General features: G+C 38.0%; 1 protein-coding gene across 1 annotated transcript in view; it reads right to left on the bottom strand.

Annotated features, from left to right (window-relative positions):
- ift122 (intraflagellar transport 122 homolog (Chlamydomonas)) overlaps positions 1-16,749 on the bottom strand; it is a 30,087-nt gene that overhangs the window by 3,924 nt on the left and 9,414 nt on the right. Inside the window, exons 12-22 of the mRNA XM_038271348.1 lie at positions 15,880-16,017; positions 14,663-14,827; positions 14,199-14,396; positions 13,529-13,669; positions 12,758-12,811; positions 11,140-11,310; positions 7,711-7,877; positions 7,096-7,267; positions 5,409-5,511; positions 1,073-1,213; positions 890-987 (exon numbers count right to left, since the gene is read on the bottom strand). Coding sequence (XP_038127276.1) covers positions 890-987; positions 1,073-1,213; positions 5,409-5,511; positions 7,096-7,267; positions 7,711-7,877; positions 11,140-11,310; positions 12,758-12,811; positions 13,529-13,669; positions 14,199-14,396; positions 14,663-14,827; positions 15,880-16,017 — 1,548 coding nt within the window. The remainder of the gene's footprint in view (positions 1-889; positions 988-1,072; positions 1,214-5,408; positions 5,512-7,095; positions 7,268-7,710; positions 7,878-11,139; positions 11,311-12,757; positions 12,812-13,528; positions 13,670-14,198; positions 14,397-14,662; positions 14,828-15,879; positions 16,018-16,749) is intronic.

Consider the following 16,749-nt stretch of genomic DNA (forward strand, 5'->3'; position numbering starts at 1 on the left):
AATGAGACATGGCTGTGGTATGGATTATACAAAATAGCCTAAATATCTGATAACAATTCTAAAAGCTCCATTTCTTTTACTCCCACTCTTATTTCTATAATCTTTCAACCTGCTCTAAAGCAGCCTAACCCGTTGCTGCGTCTTATCCATCCTCAGAGTGCTCTGAAAAGCAATGACGAATTTTCTAAAGCCGTCACTAAAAGCATTTCATCCCCAGAGTTGAGAGTTTAAATCTATTGCGCCTGTCTGGGAGAGTTAAAGTGATAAATCGAGGTTTTCCTGCTCTGGTCTGGATCACAGACAGATGCCTCTGTTGTTGCGAGGGTGTGACCGAGCCTGAGAGACAGACAGAAAGAGCTGAAACAACAAACTGAGCCCACTGATAAAGGCCAGATCTCACACACAGAGCTCATAAGCAGGACTTGTGTAGTCTTGAGGCCAGTAAGACCAGAAGGGTAGGAGAGGACCACTGATGAGGTCGTCATGTGGTTCTATAAAGGAGCTTGTTACCCTGGCGATTTGGGTCAGGGGGGTTTAGGAGCTTAATAATGGGTGGGCCATTCTGCTTTAGTGAACTATAACCTTAACTTAATGCCTTCTATTCTCTCTTTTGTTCACTTCACCTGACACACTCTGAGCTTATCTTAATTTCCATTTAAAGCTAAATCATTCAGTGGATTGACATAATCCTTCAAAGCCAGATTCACTCTATGTGTATGAAATCACAGGTCACATATATGGACCGAAAATAGACCTCTATCCGCATAGTAGGGGCTATTTCTGGGGCTAAGCAGTTTAAATCTTACAGCTGCTCACCTGAGCTAAACATCTTTTTCTTTGTGTCTTTGAGTAAAGCAGAATTATAACCTATGAAGAATCAGAGCCTCACCGTGTAGAGCTGAATGGAGCGGTAGACATAATATAGCTCAGCAAGATGCTGAAAAGACTCAAACTTCTGCAGCATTTCCTTCCTCTGATCTTCCTTTTCTGGTTTGGATAAACAGAATCACAAGTAGGTGCAAAAAATAAGGGAGCTCTGTTTCCTTTGGACATCAGTGATGATTTTCCTCACCTCTGGCGATGTCCAAACACTGCATGGACAGCTTCCAGTAATAGTAGGCTGCATCATTGAACCTGTTCTCCACCATTGCATTGTGGGTAAGCTGCTTGAGGACTTTTACAGCTTCGTTATGAAGCCCAGCCTTGTTAAATGCTGACAAGTAGAAAAAAGAACAACAGTCAGTGGATCCTGTAAGTTTTCAAAGGGCTTTGCAGTTAAGCAGTACTTTAAACAGGGCATTTCAGGACACATACTTGGTTCCTAGCAGCCAACTTCCATGCAACTATTTCTCACATAAGCAATAGTGGGGACATTTAACTTCCCTCAGCTTTATCTTTAGGAGGATGTTTGCCTTGTTTTTGGTGATCTGTAGTTTATCTCTCTTCCAGTGACATTACAGCCACATTACATGCGATTAACCAACATAAAGCATTGCATAAGAGATTGAATAAAAATAAACACCAAAAACACATTGTTGCTGTTTTATTTACATAAAATTAATGAAGACAGCCCATAACTTGTTGAATTAGTATTAAACCCCACCCTTCAATACTTTGTAGAGCCACATTTCTATTCAATCAAAGCTGATGAGTTTTTAAGGGAGCATCCCTACCAGCTCAAAATGTTTTTATTTTCTTTGTAAAATATATCAGTTACACCAGACAGCATCTATGGGTTGGAATTCTGTCAAAGTACATTACAAGGATAGATGACCAAAGGCTTTTTCTAACAGCAGAGAAGGTGCGGCCCCTTTAACAATTCCTACAAATTCTCAATTGGATATAGATCTGGGCTTTGACTAGGCGATTCTAACAGAGATTTTTTTTTTCCCGCTGGAGTGTGCTTCTCCATCTGTTTTTATTTTCATTTTTTTTCAGCTTTTAATAGTTTGGTTTTAGAAGGATGTCCTATGTTTAGCTTAATCCAATTTCATATCAATATAAGCAAATTCTCTGTCCCTGCTCAAGAAACGCTTCCTACCTGCATGATGCTGGATGCACTATGCCTGAGGGGACGTGGTACTCTGGGTGCTCAGAAGTTTGGTGTTTTGCCTGAAAAGTTAAAGAGCTACACTTGGTTCCCATCTCATTCTGTAAAGGGCAAACCCATTAGTTGCCTTAAGGAGAGCAGCCATGTCTAAGTTTGCAGTTGTAGCTCAATGTTTTCGTATTCCATTGATTAAATGTACTGTGCCGCATCATATGATGAAAGCCTCGGATATATTTCAAATGCATTTAAAGGTTTTTTTTACATTTTCAAATTTTTTACATTTTGAAAAAATAGCAGACATATTGCGAAAGGTTTCCCCCTGTTAAAGGGGAGCTTTCCTGTTGCTACATGCATGCAGAAAAAAGGGACAGCTGTAAAGTCAAAGACTTACAGATGACATGTCTAGTGACTTGGCCCTAAACAAATGAATTGAAGTTAAGTTCTAGTAAATGAATTTTACTAGGCAATTGGGTGAACTTAATTTTATGCCCAAGTAGAAGGTGGTAAAGACAAATGCACACCACACTTTTCAGATTTTAAGACACTGGGAGCATCTTTTGCATAAAAATCCAAATGAAATAAATCTAACTGTAGTTTGATTATTACTAATGCCATACAAGGCATTAGTAATAAATGTATATATTTCTAAAGCACTTCCTCTTTAACGTCCACATAAACAAGAGATTATCCTTGATGTTCCTTTTACTGTGTAATTAGAAGCAACTCTTGGTAGTCGACCCCCAAATCTGACCCTGCCCCCATAGGACGCTGCGGGGGGTCAAAAATATATTAGAAGTCCTAACTGGACAGAAATCACTTTCAGCTGCTTTTGGTTACTGTTAGCGACAAGCAGCCCCATCCCTTCCCCCCCACCTTACACAATCACAAAATGCAAACTGACAAGTCTGCAGACTGTGCTCAGTGCTTTTCTATAGCGAGCTTGCTTGTGGAGACAAACAGATGTTATATTTTGGATGTTATATTAAAATAAAGTCAGTGCACACTAAAATAAACCGATATGCACGCATGATCATAACAATACTGAATAATTCATTAATCTAGACAGGTAAAGAATACATTTGCTGGAGGGACAGAGCAGAAGCAGCAGGTAACACAGTAAAATAAATATGGACAGAAACTCATGACTACAGATTAGCATCCAGTTTATGAGGATCTAAAGAGGCAGAATTATGCTAAGAACTTTCTGATCTCTGGTTTTTGTAGAGTTGCTAATGCCAGTCTTATTGAAGTCACTTTATTTATCTAAAAATACAATTACAGAAGTGTATAAACAAAACAATTTTTCTAACAGGCTTTTGCTCTTGTCACCCTAACTCTGACAGCTTTTTTTTCAAACCAACAGGTTTTAAAACAGATGGATGTTAAAAGCTCTGAAGGATTAAAAACTGTTTGCTTTTTTAATGACTTTCTAATAAATCTTTTTGAAGCTTTTGTTTTCTTGGTAATGGCATCCACACTCATAAGAATTGTTGTCAGTGGAACCTGGTATGCCCTACAGGTATTGCCTTCACGAGTTAAAAGCACAAAGCTAAAACTGAAGGAATGACTCAGCTGGGCTGCATATAACGTCAACAATGTTTCAATTATCACAATATCACTATATACAATATCAATATGGGAACAAATGAGTTTGAATGCAATAAATCATATAACTATGCAAAAAAATTAAAGAAGCTTCTTTGTCCTTAAAGATGGTGGAGCCAGAACTCCTCAAGTGTCCTTTCTGAGCATTCAGTTGAGTTTATATGAGCTGTTTTAGCCATTTACAGTACCGGTACATTAAAAATGTCCAATAATTGTAATTTTATTATATGATAATATCTTAATATCTCAAGAGTATCTTTCAGGTCAAAAAATCAATCACTACATTAATCGTTTACTGTCTAACTGAGATATGCAGCCCTACATATCATGGAATGACCAATGTAACCTGCTTTCAGGCTTTTTAAGGATATAAATATTTGTTGATGCTCGTTGTTTGATGCAGCAAAACATTTATTAGGGAGCAAATGAAGATCTTCAAATGGCACCGTTAAGAAACAAAATCCTTGTTTTTTCACTCTCTAACAGCAGCTAGATATAACTTATAAAACCAACATGTTACCAAGATGAAAATAAATAATTGATGTCATTTGTTTCTCCAAAATGGACCCTGTTCACTTACTAAGGTCCGGTTTTGCTTAGTTTTATTTATATCCCTAGTAATTTATATGTTTATTTAAAGTTCTGTCATCTTCATTTACCAACATAAAGAAATTCTGCTTGCGTATTTACTTGTCAACAAATTCATCAAAGCATCTCTATAAAATCCTTCAAAATAAACTTCTGGGGGCTGCAGTTGTAAAGTAAATGTCTTTTCAGTGTTTCATTAGTCTGTTTACTTTTTTAAAGGACCCTAAAAAGCTTCTTTAAAAATTATTTGGATTGAGTATCTTATGTGAGGTATTTTGGACCCCATATTAACCTTTCTTATCAGCTAAAAAAAATTTTCTCTCATTGAAATTATGACATATAAAAAGTCACAAAAAATAAGAAAATGTAATCATGACTAGGCCTCTTGGGCACATTAACTTATTAATTGATAGGAAAAGGTACATAATGAATAGAAACATAAGAAGTTGATAATTGTGTAGCGCTATTACTGTGAAGTTAAAACCACCCATTTTATTACATTTTAGAGATCAATCATTCTACATGAAAAGCCCCAGAAAAAACCCCAAAACAAAGCAGTTTAGCAGATCTAAGCCATGATAACCCTTTCTGAGATTGACAATGAGAAATAGCAGAGTACTGAGCGTAAAACAAGCCAGAATCTGAGACATTACAATCACTGTAACACAATACTGCTTTAGTGGCAACCTAAAACGCACACAATTACCTAAACGCCTGACTATAAGCAAGCCCAAACACAATCAGCCATAAATCCCACATTGAGACGAGTAGAAGAAGATTATGTGGGAGAGGAAATATGCCTGCTGAGATTATAATTATAAATCTATGAGCTGATTATGACTATGGTTAGAGTTGGTAATCATCATCAGAGCCGCTTGTAGCACTGGTGATTAGAGCCAAGCAAGCGTGTCACTCACTGAACAGCAGCCGAGCTGTGTCCTGCTCTGCTCCGGCAAAGAGGATCATGTTTTTACAGGGATATGGAAAATTTTAAGGAAGTAGTGAAAAAAAAAAAGTATGTGTTTAAAGCCAGACGGGCTTTATCACTTCCATATGTAAACCAACTTAAAGTAGACTCTATGTTGACTGAAACATATTCCTGTAGGCGTGTATTATATGTGCTGTATAACAGAAACAAATTTGAGCGAGTGAAAGTGACTCTGACCTTCTTGCGCCTCATCAAAGTGACTGTTTTCTGCAAACCAAAGGGCGAGAGGGAAATAGACGTCATAATTGAACTGTGGGTGCTCCTTCACCAGGGAGATGGCCTGGAACATTGAAAGGCAGGAGGACAAAAGAAGAAAATCAGTTAATAGAGCAGCTAGTAGGTAGAAGATCTAAAACAATGTTAAACGGCCCCTGGGCAGGTAAAGGCCCAGCTGCAGCTCATTAGGGAGATACAAGTTACCACGCATTTTCCATAAAACACACCTAACCTCAAGTCAAAACATTTCAACAACATTATCAATTAACTGAAAACGAAGGCAAGTGTACGATGAAAGCTGATTTTAGGCTCAGTCGGGACTACAAGTGCATTGCTGTTTGATTGTCAGGACATGAAGAGCTGCTGTGGGACCCTGTGGACAAACATTTGCCGTACAAAGTGACTAATTAAACTCAGTGTCCTGTGGCATAATCTGAGTCAGAAACACTTGATTGAAAACAATGATTGAAAACTCTCAAAAAAGTCTTTTAAAACTGGTGCTACTGAAAAATGGCGTCCATATGCTGGAATTAACTTGGTGCATACCTCCCTCAGAGAGGCACATTAAGCCAGAGTATCCTCTACACCTCTGCCACCCTCCTCTATTTTTTCCTCTATTCTCTCTCTGGGGATTAAGAAGATACTCCAGAACCAAATCTTTAAGATTTGATGCTCTGTTTTTGGCTCTAGTGATTCCAAATGCTAATCAGCCATTAGAATCTCTGCAGTGCCTCTAATTTGATTACAGACCGCAGACGGATTAAAAAAAACACATTATTTCCCTTCCATACAAGCGACATGATCTGTGGTGGCGGGGAAACATGATTAAGAACAGAATACAGTTATAGGCTGATGCTCTTTCTATGCAATATATCTTCTTTTTTTTAACTTTTTTCTTGAACTCGTCACATTCTGGGCATGGACTCAGAGCAATCAGAACCTTAACGATCAGGGGGGTGCTGTGGTTTTATTTGTCAGTAACTGAGGAAATCGGGCAGACATGTTGTCTTGTTGTTTGCATTCAGCTGTGGTTACTGTGTCAATCTCACACAGCTATTTGTTGGGGTTTCCTGCCAAACCAAACAAGCCATAAAAGCTCACGAAGGACTTTATTAACAACGGTTTCATGTTACTGTATTTCTGGGCGTTTATAAAAATTTTTCCAGTCAAATATTCCATACTTTTCAGACTCACTTCTGCATCTGACCTCGGGTCAGTTTTGTCCCATTAGCATAGTAAAGAATAAGTTAAATCTAATACAAATTTACAGATGGATGGACAGACGTACATGCCTTGGGGACTGGGGTTAGGGAACAAAGAACAATGTTATTTTAGTCAGTAACTGTTATTATTGTAACATGCATCATTTATCTAAATCAAAAGCAGGGAAGCACATTTGTTGAGTGACCTATTATAAAAAGAAGTTAATGTGAAAGTAAATAAAGCCTGAATAGTTAAAAGAAAAGATGTAAATAAACAATCCTTTTCAATGTATTTTCTTTCCTCTATTCTTTTCCTAGTTCATAACAATATTAAATGTAGTAAATTTCCAATATCTCTGTATTTATTTGACTGTGTCAGGACATTTTTGTTTACATACATTATGACAATCAGATTTAATATTAAAAGCTAAATAGTTGTCTCAGACCTCTTCCCAGTGACTCGTCTCCACGTGTAGTTGCAACAAAGCCTTTAAGTCTCCCATCTTGGAATAAGTCTCTGAGGCATAGCCATGGTGTCCCAGCTTCTTGAAGTACACCGCACACTTTGCCAGTAGTTCACGCTCAGCCTTGTCCAGCTTACGTGCAACGCCAATTAGCCTGCATAACAAGAGGGAGGCAGGTACACAGGTAGGGTGGGTGAGGTTAAACCATCAGTAGTTTGTCTGGAGGACGTTCTCAAGACCCAGAAAATAATTTCATCATTCAGAGTCTGAACTTTTATCTGATTCCAGTTAAAGGGCTCTGACTGTTCCGAGTCCCTCTGATCCACCTGTAGTAACACAGATGAAAGGATTGGGGCTCCCAAAGCAACTAAACAGAAATCTAGAGGTCTACCCTGTTACATGAGTGTCACTTTACAGACACTTTACAGTGTCACTGACTGCACACCATAACCTCCTGTTCGTCTCTTAAAAATAATTTAAATTAGACAATAGTAACTCTTTTTCCAGAAATATATATACAGATATGTTTATATGTATTGATTAGAAAACAATATTCTTCAGGGAATGAGAATATCCCCCGTAGTGAAAGACACTTACATGTCAGCCCAGCCGTGTTCTCCGATAATATCTATAGCTTTCATGTGTTCTCCTGCTGACAGATACATCTCAGCTGCTGTCCGGGGCTCCTCGCTGCTTTTAGCCCAATCTGCCTGCTTTGTTATTAGCTTGAGGGAGACCTTTGGGTCTGTAATACCCGCACACTCCTGCAAACAGAAATCAAAAGGCTTAGGCAACATGATAAAACTGAAAAACCACTTATGATACATGATTTCAGAAAAAAACATAAGCAATTAAAACACCAAACTGGTTATTAGGAGATTAATTGTGTCCTGTACCAGAGGAAAAACCAAAGAAAATGTATGGTTAGAAATGATCAGATCATGCAAACGAATCTATATATCCTTTTTTTGGTTTTAATGAGTGACTTTATAGATGAAAACAAATAACCTGTTGAACATTGTAAACATTTTGTAGTTATTTTTACAAACATCATTAGAAATACAGTATCACAGACCCTTTATAATCTAGATCAACCCAAAATATCAACTCGATAGAAAATAAAAATTGTCTCTTTTTAAATAAAGAAATCCTTATTTCGATTAGGCAGGAACATGTACATGTATTTATATGTATGCATACTGTTGTGTGTGTACCAATATTTAATGTATATGATGCCTGGCATTCACTTCATCCGAAAAAGAATGAATAATAAGAAAAAAGATCAGAGTTGTGGCCTGCATTCATATTCCCTCTAAACCCCTCAAAAGACTCCAGCTCAACCTGCACAGGACAGCTTGCATCTACAGGAAACAGCAAACATGGAGGGTGGTGCTTTGGACAAATGACACTAAAATGCATGGTGGTCTACATAAGGAACACTGTGAACCCATGCACACAGATGTACCCGTGGCAGCATCATGTTGTAGGGATACTTTTCATCAGCAGGGACAGGAACACTGGTGAACATTGATTGGAAGGATAGAACTAAATGAAGGTTGATAGTTGTTATAGATTGCAAAATGTTAAAGATTGAGGCATAGGTTTATCTTTTAACGTAAACTAACATAAATACTTTATTGCGATGTGAGAACAGCCTTGTCAAAGTTAAGGCCAAAATCCAATTGAAATCTGTAGACTTTGAAATTGCTTTTCAAGGACACTCTACTTTCGATGACTTAGAAGAAGTCATTTTGCTAAGAAATATGCAAAAGAAAGAGCAAAACACAACTATATAAGGGTCCTTCTTTAAATGTGGTGCCTTTAGGGTGTCATGAACTGCCAAAAAAAAAAAAAGAAATCCAAAATTTTAAGATTTTTTTGAGATATAACAGGACAGGACAACATCATCTGCAAACAGCAGAAATTATATCCTGAGGTTCCCAAACCAGACACCCTCCAGTACCTGGCTGTACCTAAAAATTCTGTTCATAAAGGTACTGAACAGAGCCAGGGACAAAGGGCAGCCCTGGCGAAGGCCAACATGCACCGTGAAGAGGACTGACTTACTGCCGGCAATGTGAAGGAAGCTCCTGCTGCGGTCATACAGAGAGCGTTCAGCCCTTAATAGTGGGGCCCGGACCCCATACTCTCGGAGCTCCCCCCACAGGGCACCATGGGGGACGCGGTCGAAAGCCTTCTCCAGATCCAAAAATCACATGTGAACTGGTTGGGTAAACTCCCACGAACCCTTAAGCACCCAATCAAGGGTATAGAGATGGTCCATGTGTGCCATGACAGGCCCCGGTCACACCGACTGCTGTATATATGTCGTATACACCAATCATATACGTATGTCCGGTGTATACTTATGTCCACTCTGTTAAGTAGGTGTCCACCATGTTAACCAAATAAGGTTAACATAGTTAACACAGTGGACATTTTACAATAAAAATTACTCTAGCTTGAATTAGCATTTTAGCTAACAAGATTTTGATAGTTGATGAGAGTTGTACATTTTAACATGAGAACCTTTAAAGATTATATAATTTGATTGTTTCCGCAACAAAACAGGGTCAACACAGTTGAAACCATAAGATTGACCACACTAAATCTACTTCATAAAACAGCTAATGAAGACCTTTTAACACATGAAAAGTGTGAACCTTTCCCAAAACCAAGGCTGAAGTCGAACTTACAGACTGCATCTTCCAAGGACGCATCTATCTGGCCTGGGTCCTTCGAAGTCCATGTAAATAAGGAGACTGGAAGAGTTTTGGCTGTGCATTCAAACATTTCTAGCCTTCAGTTGCTTTAACCAGTAAGCTCTGTCCCTTAGCAACAATGACAGTTGACACACAGAGCAGGAAAAGAATGAATACCAAACTTTTCAAAACTGTTTCTTTTAAAAAAAATTTCCTTTTTTTATTTTTTAACAAAGATTACACTCGTGAGAATACAGAGTGGAATAAAGGTGACAACCACCGGGATATATTTGTATTGGTCTATTACTTTTTAAAAAGTTGCAAAATACATAAAAATTTACTTTAGAAACATGAAAAAAATAATATTATTTCAGAGGTATTGAACTTAATTGATCACACATGGGAGCATGTTACATTGGCATTTAACCCATCCCCTTGGTGATCAGTGGGCTGCCCTCGTGGGGCATCTGGGGAGCAGTGTGGGGTTAAGGGTTTTACTCACAGACCGAGAGTGGCAGTCTGTTCGAGTGGGTTTCGAACTCAGAAATTCAGGATTCCAAGCTCTATGCCTTAACCACTAGGCCCTCTTACGTATAAAAGCTTCAGCAAAATCCTGTAAATAAAAATTTCTACGCTCTAACAGTACAGATACTAAATCCAGACGGGATCCTTTTTCCTTTGAAAAATAATGTCACTTTCACTATCTTAATTTTAATCTTTACAGAGAGCAAGAAAGACTAAACATTTGGAACTGTAGAGGTCTGAGGAAGCAGGAAGACAGTCGGACAAACATCAGGCAGAAACTCGGCCTTTCCCTCTGGTGTCCTTCCTACTTAAAACAAACAGGCTGTGCGACCAGATGGCCACACAACAAGAAAAATACACAGCTGCCACATCACACAGATACAATCTGATACACACATGCATGCAGAAATATACATGAATAAGTCATGTAGAGTATATCTATATCTATATATAGATATAGATATATATATTTTTTCAATCTGCAGTTTTAATATTAACTATGTAAGCTTTTCTTTTGTTGTGCCATGGTTTTTGTGGAATTTTGTGGCATCTGTTTACTACTCAGATGAAATATGATATAATTCCTGGTGATGTATGAGGAGAGGAAAGAGAGAAGGCTAAAGGGGTTGTCTGAGCACAGCACAGGGCCCCAACCTGGCATTTCTCCACATAATAAAGAACAAACATGTGTTCTCGACTCATAAAGTTTGCAGGAGCCAAACAGGGGTTTTTGTTTGTATTTGTAAAAGCTGAGCTGCATGTGATTGGACATGTTTTTGTCAGTAAGCAGTTCCGTTACCTGGGCGTGCTCGAACATGCACAGGTCGGCGTACATGTTCACAGCTTTCTTCATGGCTGGTTCGTGGCCGCTGCGTTTGTAGAGCTTTGCAGCCTCGCGGAATTTCCCCTGGAAGGCATAGACGTCTGCCAGGAACATCTCGTTGTCGTTCTCGCCCCGCTTCTTCCTCGCCTACAAATCAGTCAACATTAACACTGAGTGGACACACAGTCAAGTGCATGTTCAAACATCCACACTTCAACCGCTACCAACACAGTGCGTATCAAATGCATTTTTTCCACATTCTAAGTGTATACCCACAGCTTCAATGAGTTTTATAAAATTATGAATGTTTCAATCAATATAAAAGGTGTACATAATTGTGAAAAAGTAGGAAAATCTATAGAGTTTGATGTTTGAATATGTTAACCCTCTTCACTTTGATAAGTATTAAAATTCAGGTCAATCAATCTCAATCAATCAGTCACCTAATTGGTAAATAAGAACTGACATCAGTGTAATGTACCCTTAACATAAATCCAGTTGATCACTGTTAGAGAATCTAAGTAAACAAAAACAACTCTTGAAATCAGGAACTAAGCAGGAATAAAGTGGTTGAAAGTTTTAAAGAAGCTCTGAATATCATCACCGAATATTGTTCAGTGCCTCATCTAAAAATGGAAAAGTATACACCTAGCAAGACATGACCACCCGTCAATGGAAAGGCATGGCAAAGAGAGCGGCAAGAGGCCTATGGTAGCTCTGAGAAAGTTTAAAGATTCACAGCTCAAGGGGAATTATGGGTTTGTAGGATAACTATTAGGTTCACACTAATCCGGTGTTATTTAAGAGTTAAATGAGAAAGCTAAAAGAAGATCTGTTTGTAGTTTGTCACAAGCCATGTCAGAGCAAACACCTGGAGGAAGGTGCTCTAGTTAGAAGCCATATATAAGCCTATAAAAGCACCAAGTGATTTGGAAATGTTAGACCATGCATTACCCATGAATTTTCCCATTTTCATGGCGAAATGTGGTAATGATAGTCACGCTTTTTTCTTTAGCAGGGACATTAAAGCGGGTCACAACTGATAGGACTACGTATAAACTTAAACAGGGAGTAATCCTGAATTACTAAAAAATGGAGTGGACCTTCATTTCACAGGGGAACAAGAACTCTATTCAACAGCCAGAGGAATTACTAAATAATTTAGGTCACATTTAGAATCACCTAATCAGCACAGATATTAAGATAGTAAAGAATGTTTGACAAGGCTGAAAAAGTAAGGTTAACAGACACTCGGTGTCCAGTCTGACTGAGCTGGAGCTATTTTGCAAACATGGGTTTCTAGTTTAGATGTCGACACAAAGACTTGCAGCTGTGACCAGATCACAGTAAATTTCATTTCTGTTCAGAATTTAAAAACCAGGCACCTTCTGCTTTCCAATCTACAATGATGCAATACTTTCTTAGTCTATAAAATAAAATCCCCATAAAACCTATTGAAACCTGCAGCCTTAACATGAATGAATGTGAGAACGCTAAATGGGTATTAATGCTTTTATATGGTGCTGCATGAGTTAATGAAAGGACAGGAAAAGATGATCTTTGAATAGTTTTCTTTCTGATAAATAGACATTACCTCAATGCTGCTGATCAGTTCCAAGTAGCGCAAATCTCGGATTCTAATGAAGGCCTGAAAAAGAAAAAAAAATAATAATACACAGCATTAACTAATATTTTCTTGCCATCTGATTTAATTTTGGTTGCATAGCCAGCCTCAGCTTCATTAAAATCCTGGCTAAGATAATAATTAACCTCTAAAGCTACCGACTATTTTTCTAAATTGTCCACTTTAAATTCCTCGTGAGACTCAGTCAAAAACAGCTCTACAACCAAATTTAACAATTTGGACTGCATGGAACCAAAAAAAAAAAACAAACAAAAGCAAACTTTGGGAAAAGCTGAATTACAATATACAAACTTAAGGGTTGGCAGAACATAAGAACCCTTTTTCTTTCTTTTCTTTCATTCTTTCTAAACAGAACTGTATATTATAAACAACAGTGCGATAACAATAAGTCACTTGCAGTGATATGTTTTAAGAATGTTCTCAGATTTTGTAATGGAGCGTAACCAGTGCAAATAGTTGGAGATTTTTTGTGATGGATGTGTCTTTCTAACAAATACAAACTAAATCAAATATGGGAAGTTTAAAAAAAGGGGCTCAATGTTTGCTTGGCTGCTTGGATAAAATCCACAGCTTTCCTTTAACATCTTACAGATAAAAAGAAATCCACAGTGAACGGGCTTACATCATACATGTTGATCTAGTTTCACTAATTTAAGTAAAAATTACTAATTAAGGGTGGGATATTAAGACTTAACCTGCCAATCTGTGTGTCTGGCTCACCTTCTTGGCTGTTTCAAAGTCAAGTCCCTCGAGAGCTTCTGTGGCCAAATCCCTCCAATCGCTGTCTGTCACACCCAGACAGGCGATCTGATAAGCTTCCTTAAACATCTTCTGCTCCAGGTATTGGTACATGGGTGCTGACTGGGCAGAGAAAATGTAACGAGGTGAAGTAGAATTATACATTTGGCAATCGTAAGTCACCTAAATGATGTCTGTTTGTGTGATTTAATTTTAATATTTATCCATCTGCTCTGTGAAAGCCCCAGTCATTTGTTAGAGTAGGGCCAAAATACCTAGAGAAGTTTATTCAATAGAGCGGTCAAGAAGAGGGGAAACTTAATCACAGAAGAGGCCAAGAAGCTCCAATAAGCTGCAGAGGTGCATAACTAATGTTGGAGAATCTGTCTCTTTTTCTTCCTTTTTTTTTTTTTTTATTTACATAAAGCTTCACATAATTTTCATTCACTTGATAATTGTGTTGGAGGTGGGATTGGTCTAATGCATAAAACCTTGATAAAATGTCACATGCTGGACTTTACAATGTGAAAAAAATCTGTAAAAAAAAAAAAAATACATCTTTAAGACATTCTGGTCACTAAAACAAGGATGTGCTATAAAACCCTTTATCACATGTAAAGCCATCACTACATCTAGGCTATGTATAACATACCTGAGGCACCTCGACAGCAGACATGGAATAGACGTGGAGGCAGAATATTTTCGAGCCGTTGTAGCCCACTATAAAGCCCTGCATTTTCTGCTGGTGCACTGGAAAGTTGCTGGCCTTGATGTTAAGGTAGCCGTTCCCAGAGAAACACAGCATGTCCTCACACTGGGTGTTCCAGGCTACGCTGTTAGCGTTAGGCTCCTACAGAGAAAATATGAGAAGATATACAGAAACAAAGGTGTGGAGGTGACAGAGGAACAAAGAACAGCCAGGAAGACACCATTTTAAATTGAATTCTTCCTGCGGTTTATGCAAATCTGTAACAAGCATCCATGTTTCTTTTTCGCTCTGACTAACTGATCCCATGAAGTCCTTTCAGAAATCTTCCTTTATTTAATTTTTTTTTATTATGAGAAATCTTCCAATGTACAATCCTTGGGATGTTTTCACTCCTTCTTTTTACAAACCTGAAAAAGCAAGTCTTTGCTGTTGTTGTCATAGACGAAGAGAGTGTTATGTTCATCCACCACAGCCAGTTTATTGCGGGACGCGCTCATATCGAGGCAGCGCACTGATGTTGACAGCTTCAGCAGCGTTATTGGGAAAGGATTGTCGACAAATATCTTCAGGATCTACATCAAAAAAATCAGAAAGAAAGATCTGAGCAGATGGAGTGTGTTTTACGATTTATAGTGTCTTGCAAAAGTAATCAAAACCTTAGAGCTTTTAAAACATTTGACATTTTTACAACAAATTGACATTAACTGGAGGGAATAAAAAAAAGGTGAAGTTTTAAAAATGATAGTTTCAAATTCTTTGCATTCATGAACATTCAACCTACAAACCATGTAGGAGACACAACAAACATGTGGAAGAAGGCTCTAAGTGTTAAGCTTTTCAAAGACGATTAGAGATATTAATTAAACCCAGCTCCTTTTTTAACTATAGAATAACAATAAATTACATCTCAAGCCACTTTATAAGTAAAAAAGTCTAGTTTATCAATGAATAGTCATGGGTTACAGTAGTCTAGGTAAAGGGTACCATATAAAATGATAGCTAGAAGGACTATGAGCAAAGTAATTGTTACATTGTAAACTTGATTATATCTTGTATGTGTCAGAAAAAACCTGAATAAATAAAAATTTCTGATCCATATTAAACTGAGAACCTGTGGCCAAACTTGAAAACAGGTGTTCATGGTTTGGTAAAGAGGAATAGATAGAAAATCTGAGTGTCTAGATGTGCAAAGCTGCCACAGACAATCACCTAGAAATTGTTGCTAAATCTGCACTTAAGTGTTTCTACAAAGTATTTAGTAAAATACATTAAATAAAAATGCATAAAACATTAAAATTCCATTCATAAAAATGAAAAACCAAGCATTTTTCCCCCTTTTCTGTATCATTACGGCCTCTTCTGTATTGTTCTATCACAAAATAAAATAAAAAAATGTAAAAATCCCAATAAAATACATTAGATTTTGTAGCATACCAAGACAAAACAAACGTAAAATCAAAGTTTTAAGGGGTGTGGATACTTTTGGAAAGCACTGTATAAGAAGCTGTATTAATTATGCACAGAGTTCATTTTGCATTTCTCCAAATTCCTAGAGAAATAACATGATGGAACTGTTACTGTTTCCAAGTTTCTGTGAGGGATTACGTCGTCTCTAAGTACTCACAGCTCCGTTCTTTAAGCCCACCAGCAGACCCTCCTTGCCTGGCGGACCACCGATCACTTTGATGTAACGAATCATAGATTCCATCACCCATTCTTTTTCCTTGACACCGGCAAAAGACAGGCACTGGAGTCTCTTCTCCTGTGCAGAGCGGAACGAGTAACATGAAACCACAATCATATACAGTACCGACTAACCGTTTCATTATGGAAAAATTACAGTCTTAGGTCCATCATTTCATGGGCTGTTAATCGTAGCAAAACAAACTCATGTAAGTCTAATAACTTGCAGCATGTTGTTCTTTTAAACGCCGCAAAAAGGGTGTTTCAATGTCATGAAGCAATTTTACAAAGATAAACAATGATATAATCTACCAGAAGCATGCACAGCCCATATATAAGGTCTAAGATCTGTCTGGGCCATGAAACATGAGCATGTCGAATAGAGAGATCTAAAGCACCTCTGTGCTTTAGACAAATTTGAAAGGAAATAACCTCAGTGCCGCCCCTCCGCCCTACCAGACGCTGTCAAACATACAGACGAAAAGCAGAGGGATCCCCCCACAAAACACCCACTGCTTTAACAGACCCCAACCCTTCCAATCAATCCAAACTGTCTTTTTTTTATCCAGTTTGAAGAGGATTGCAGAAGGGAGAGAGAGACACGTGCTGCACATGTATCTAGGAACACACGTACAGCTGGGGCCCTTGTGCAAGATCGGCAGAAACATGTGGGGAAGCAGCAATTCAATCCTGAGTCGTGTAGCTTTGACTTTAAATGGTTTAACACTGATTCAGTCTGATTTCATCATCTTAATGGTGTCCTAATGTCTGTAAAGCCACTAGGGTAGGAAGAATTTGGTCTGAGCACAAA

Source organism: Cyprinodon tularosa, unplaced genomic scaffold, assembly GCF_016077235.1.
Source record: "Cyprinodon tularosa strain WSP-4 unplaced genomic scaffold, ASM1607723v1 ctg8, whole genome shotgun sequence".
In the NCBI taxonomy this organism is placed as follows: Eukaryota; Metazoa; Chordata; class Actinopteri; order Cyprinodontiformes; family Cyprinodontidae; genus Cyprinodon; species Cyprinodon tularosa.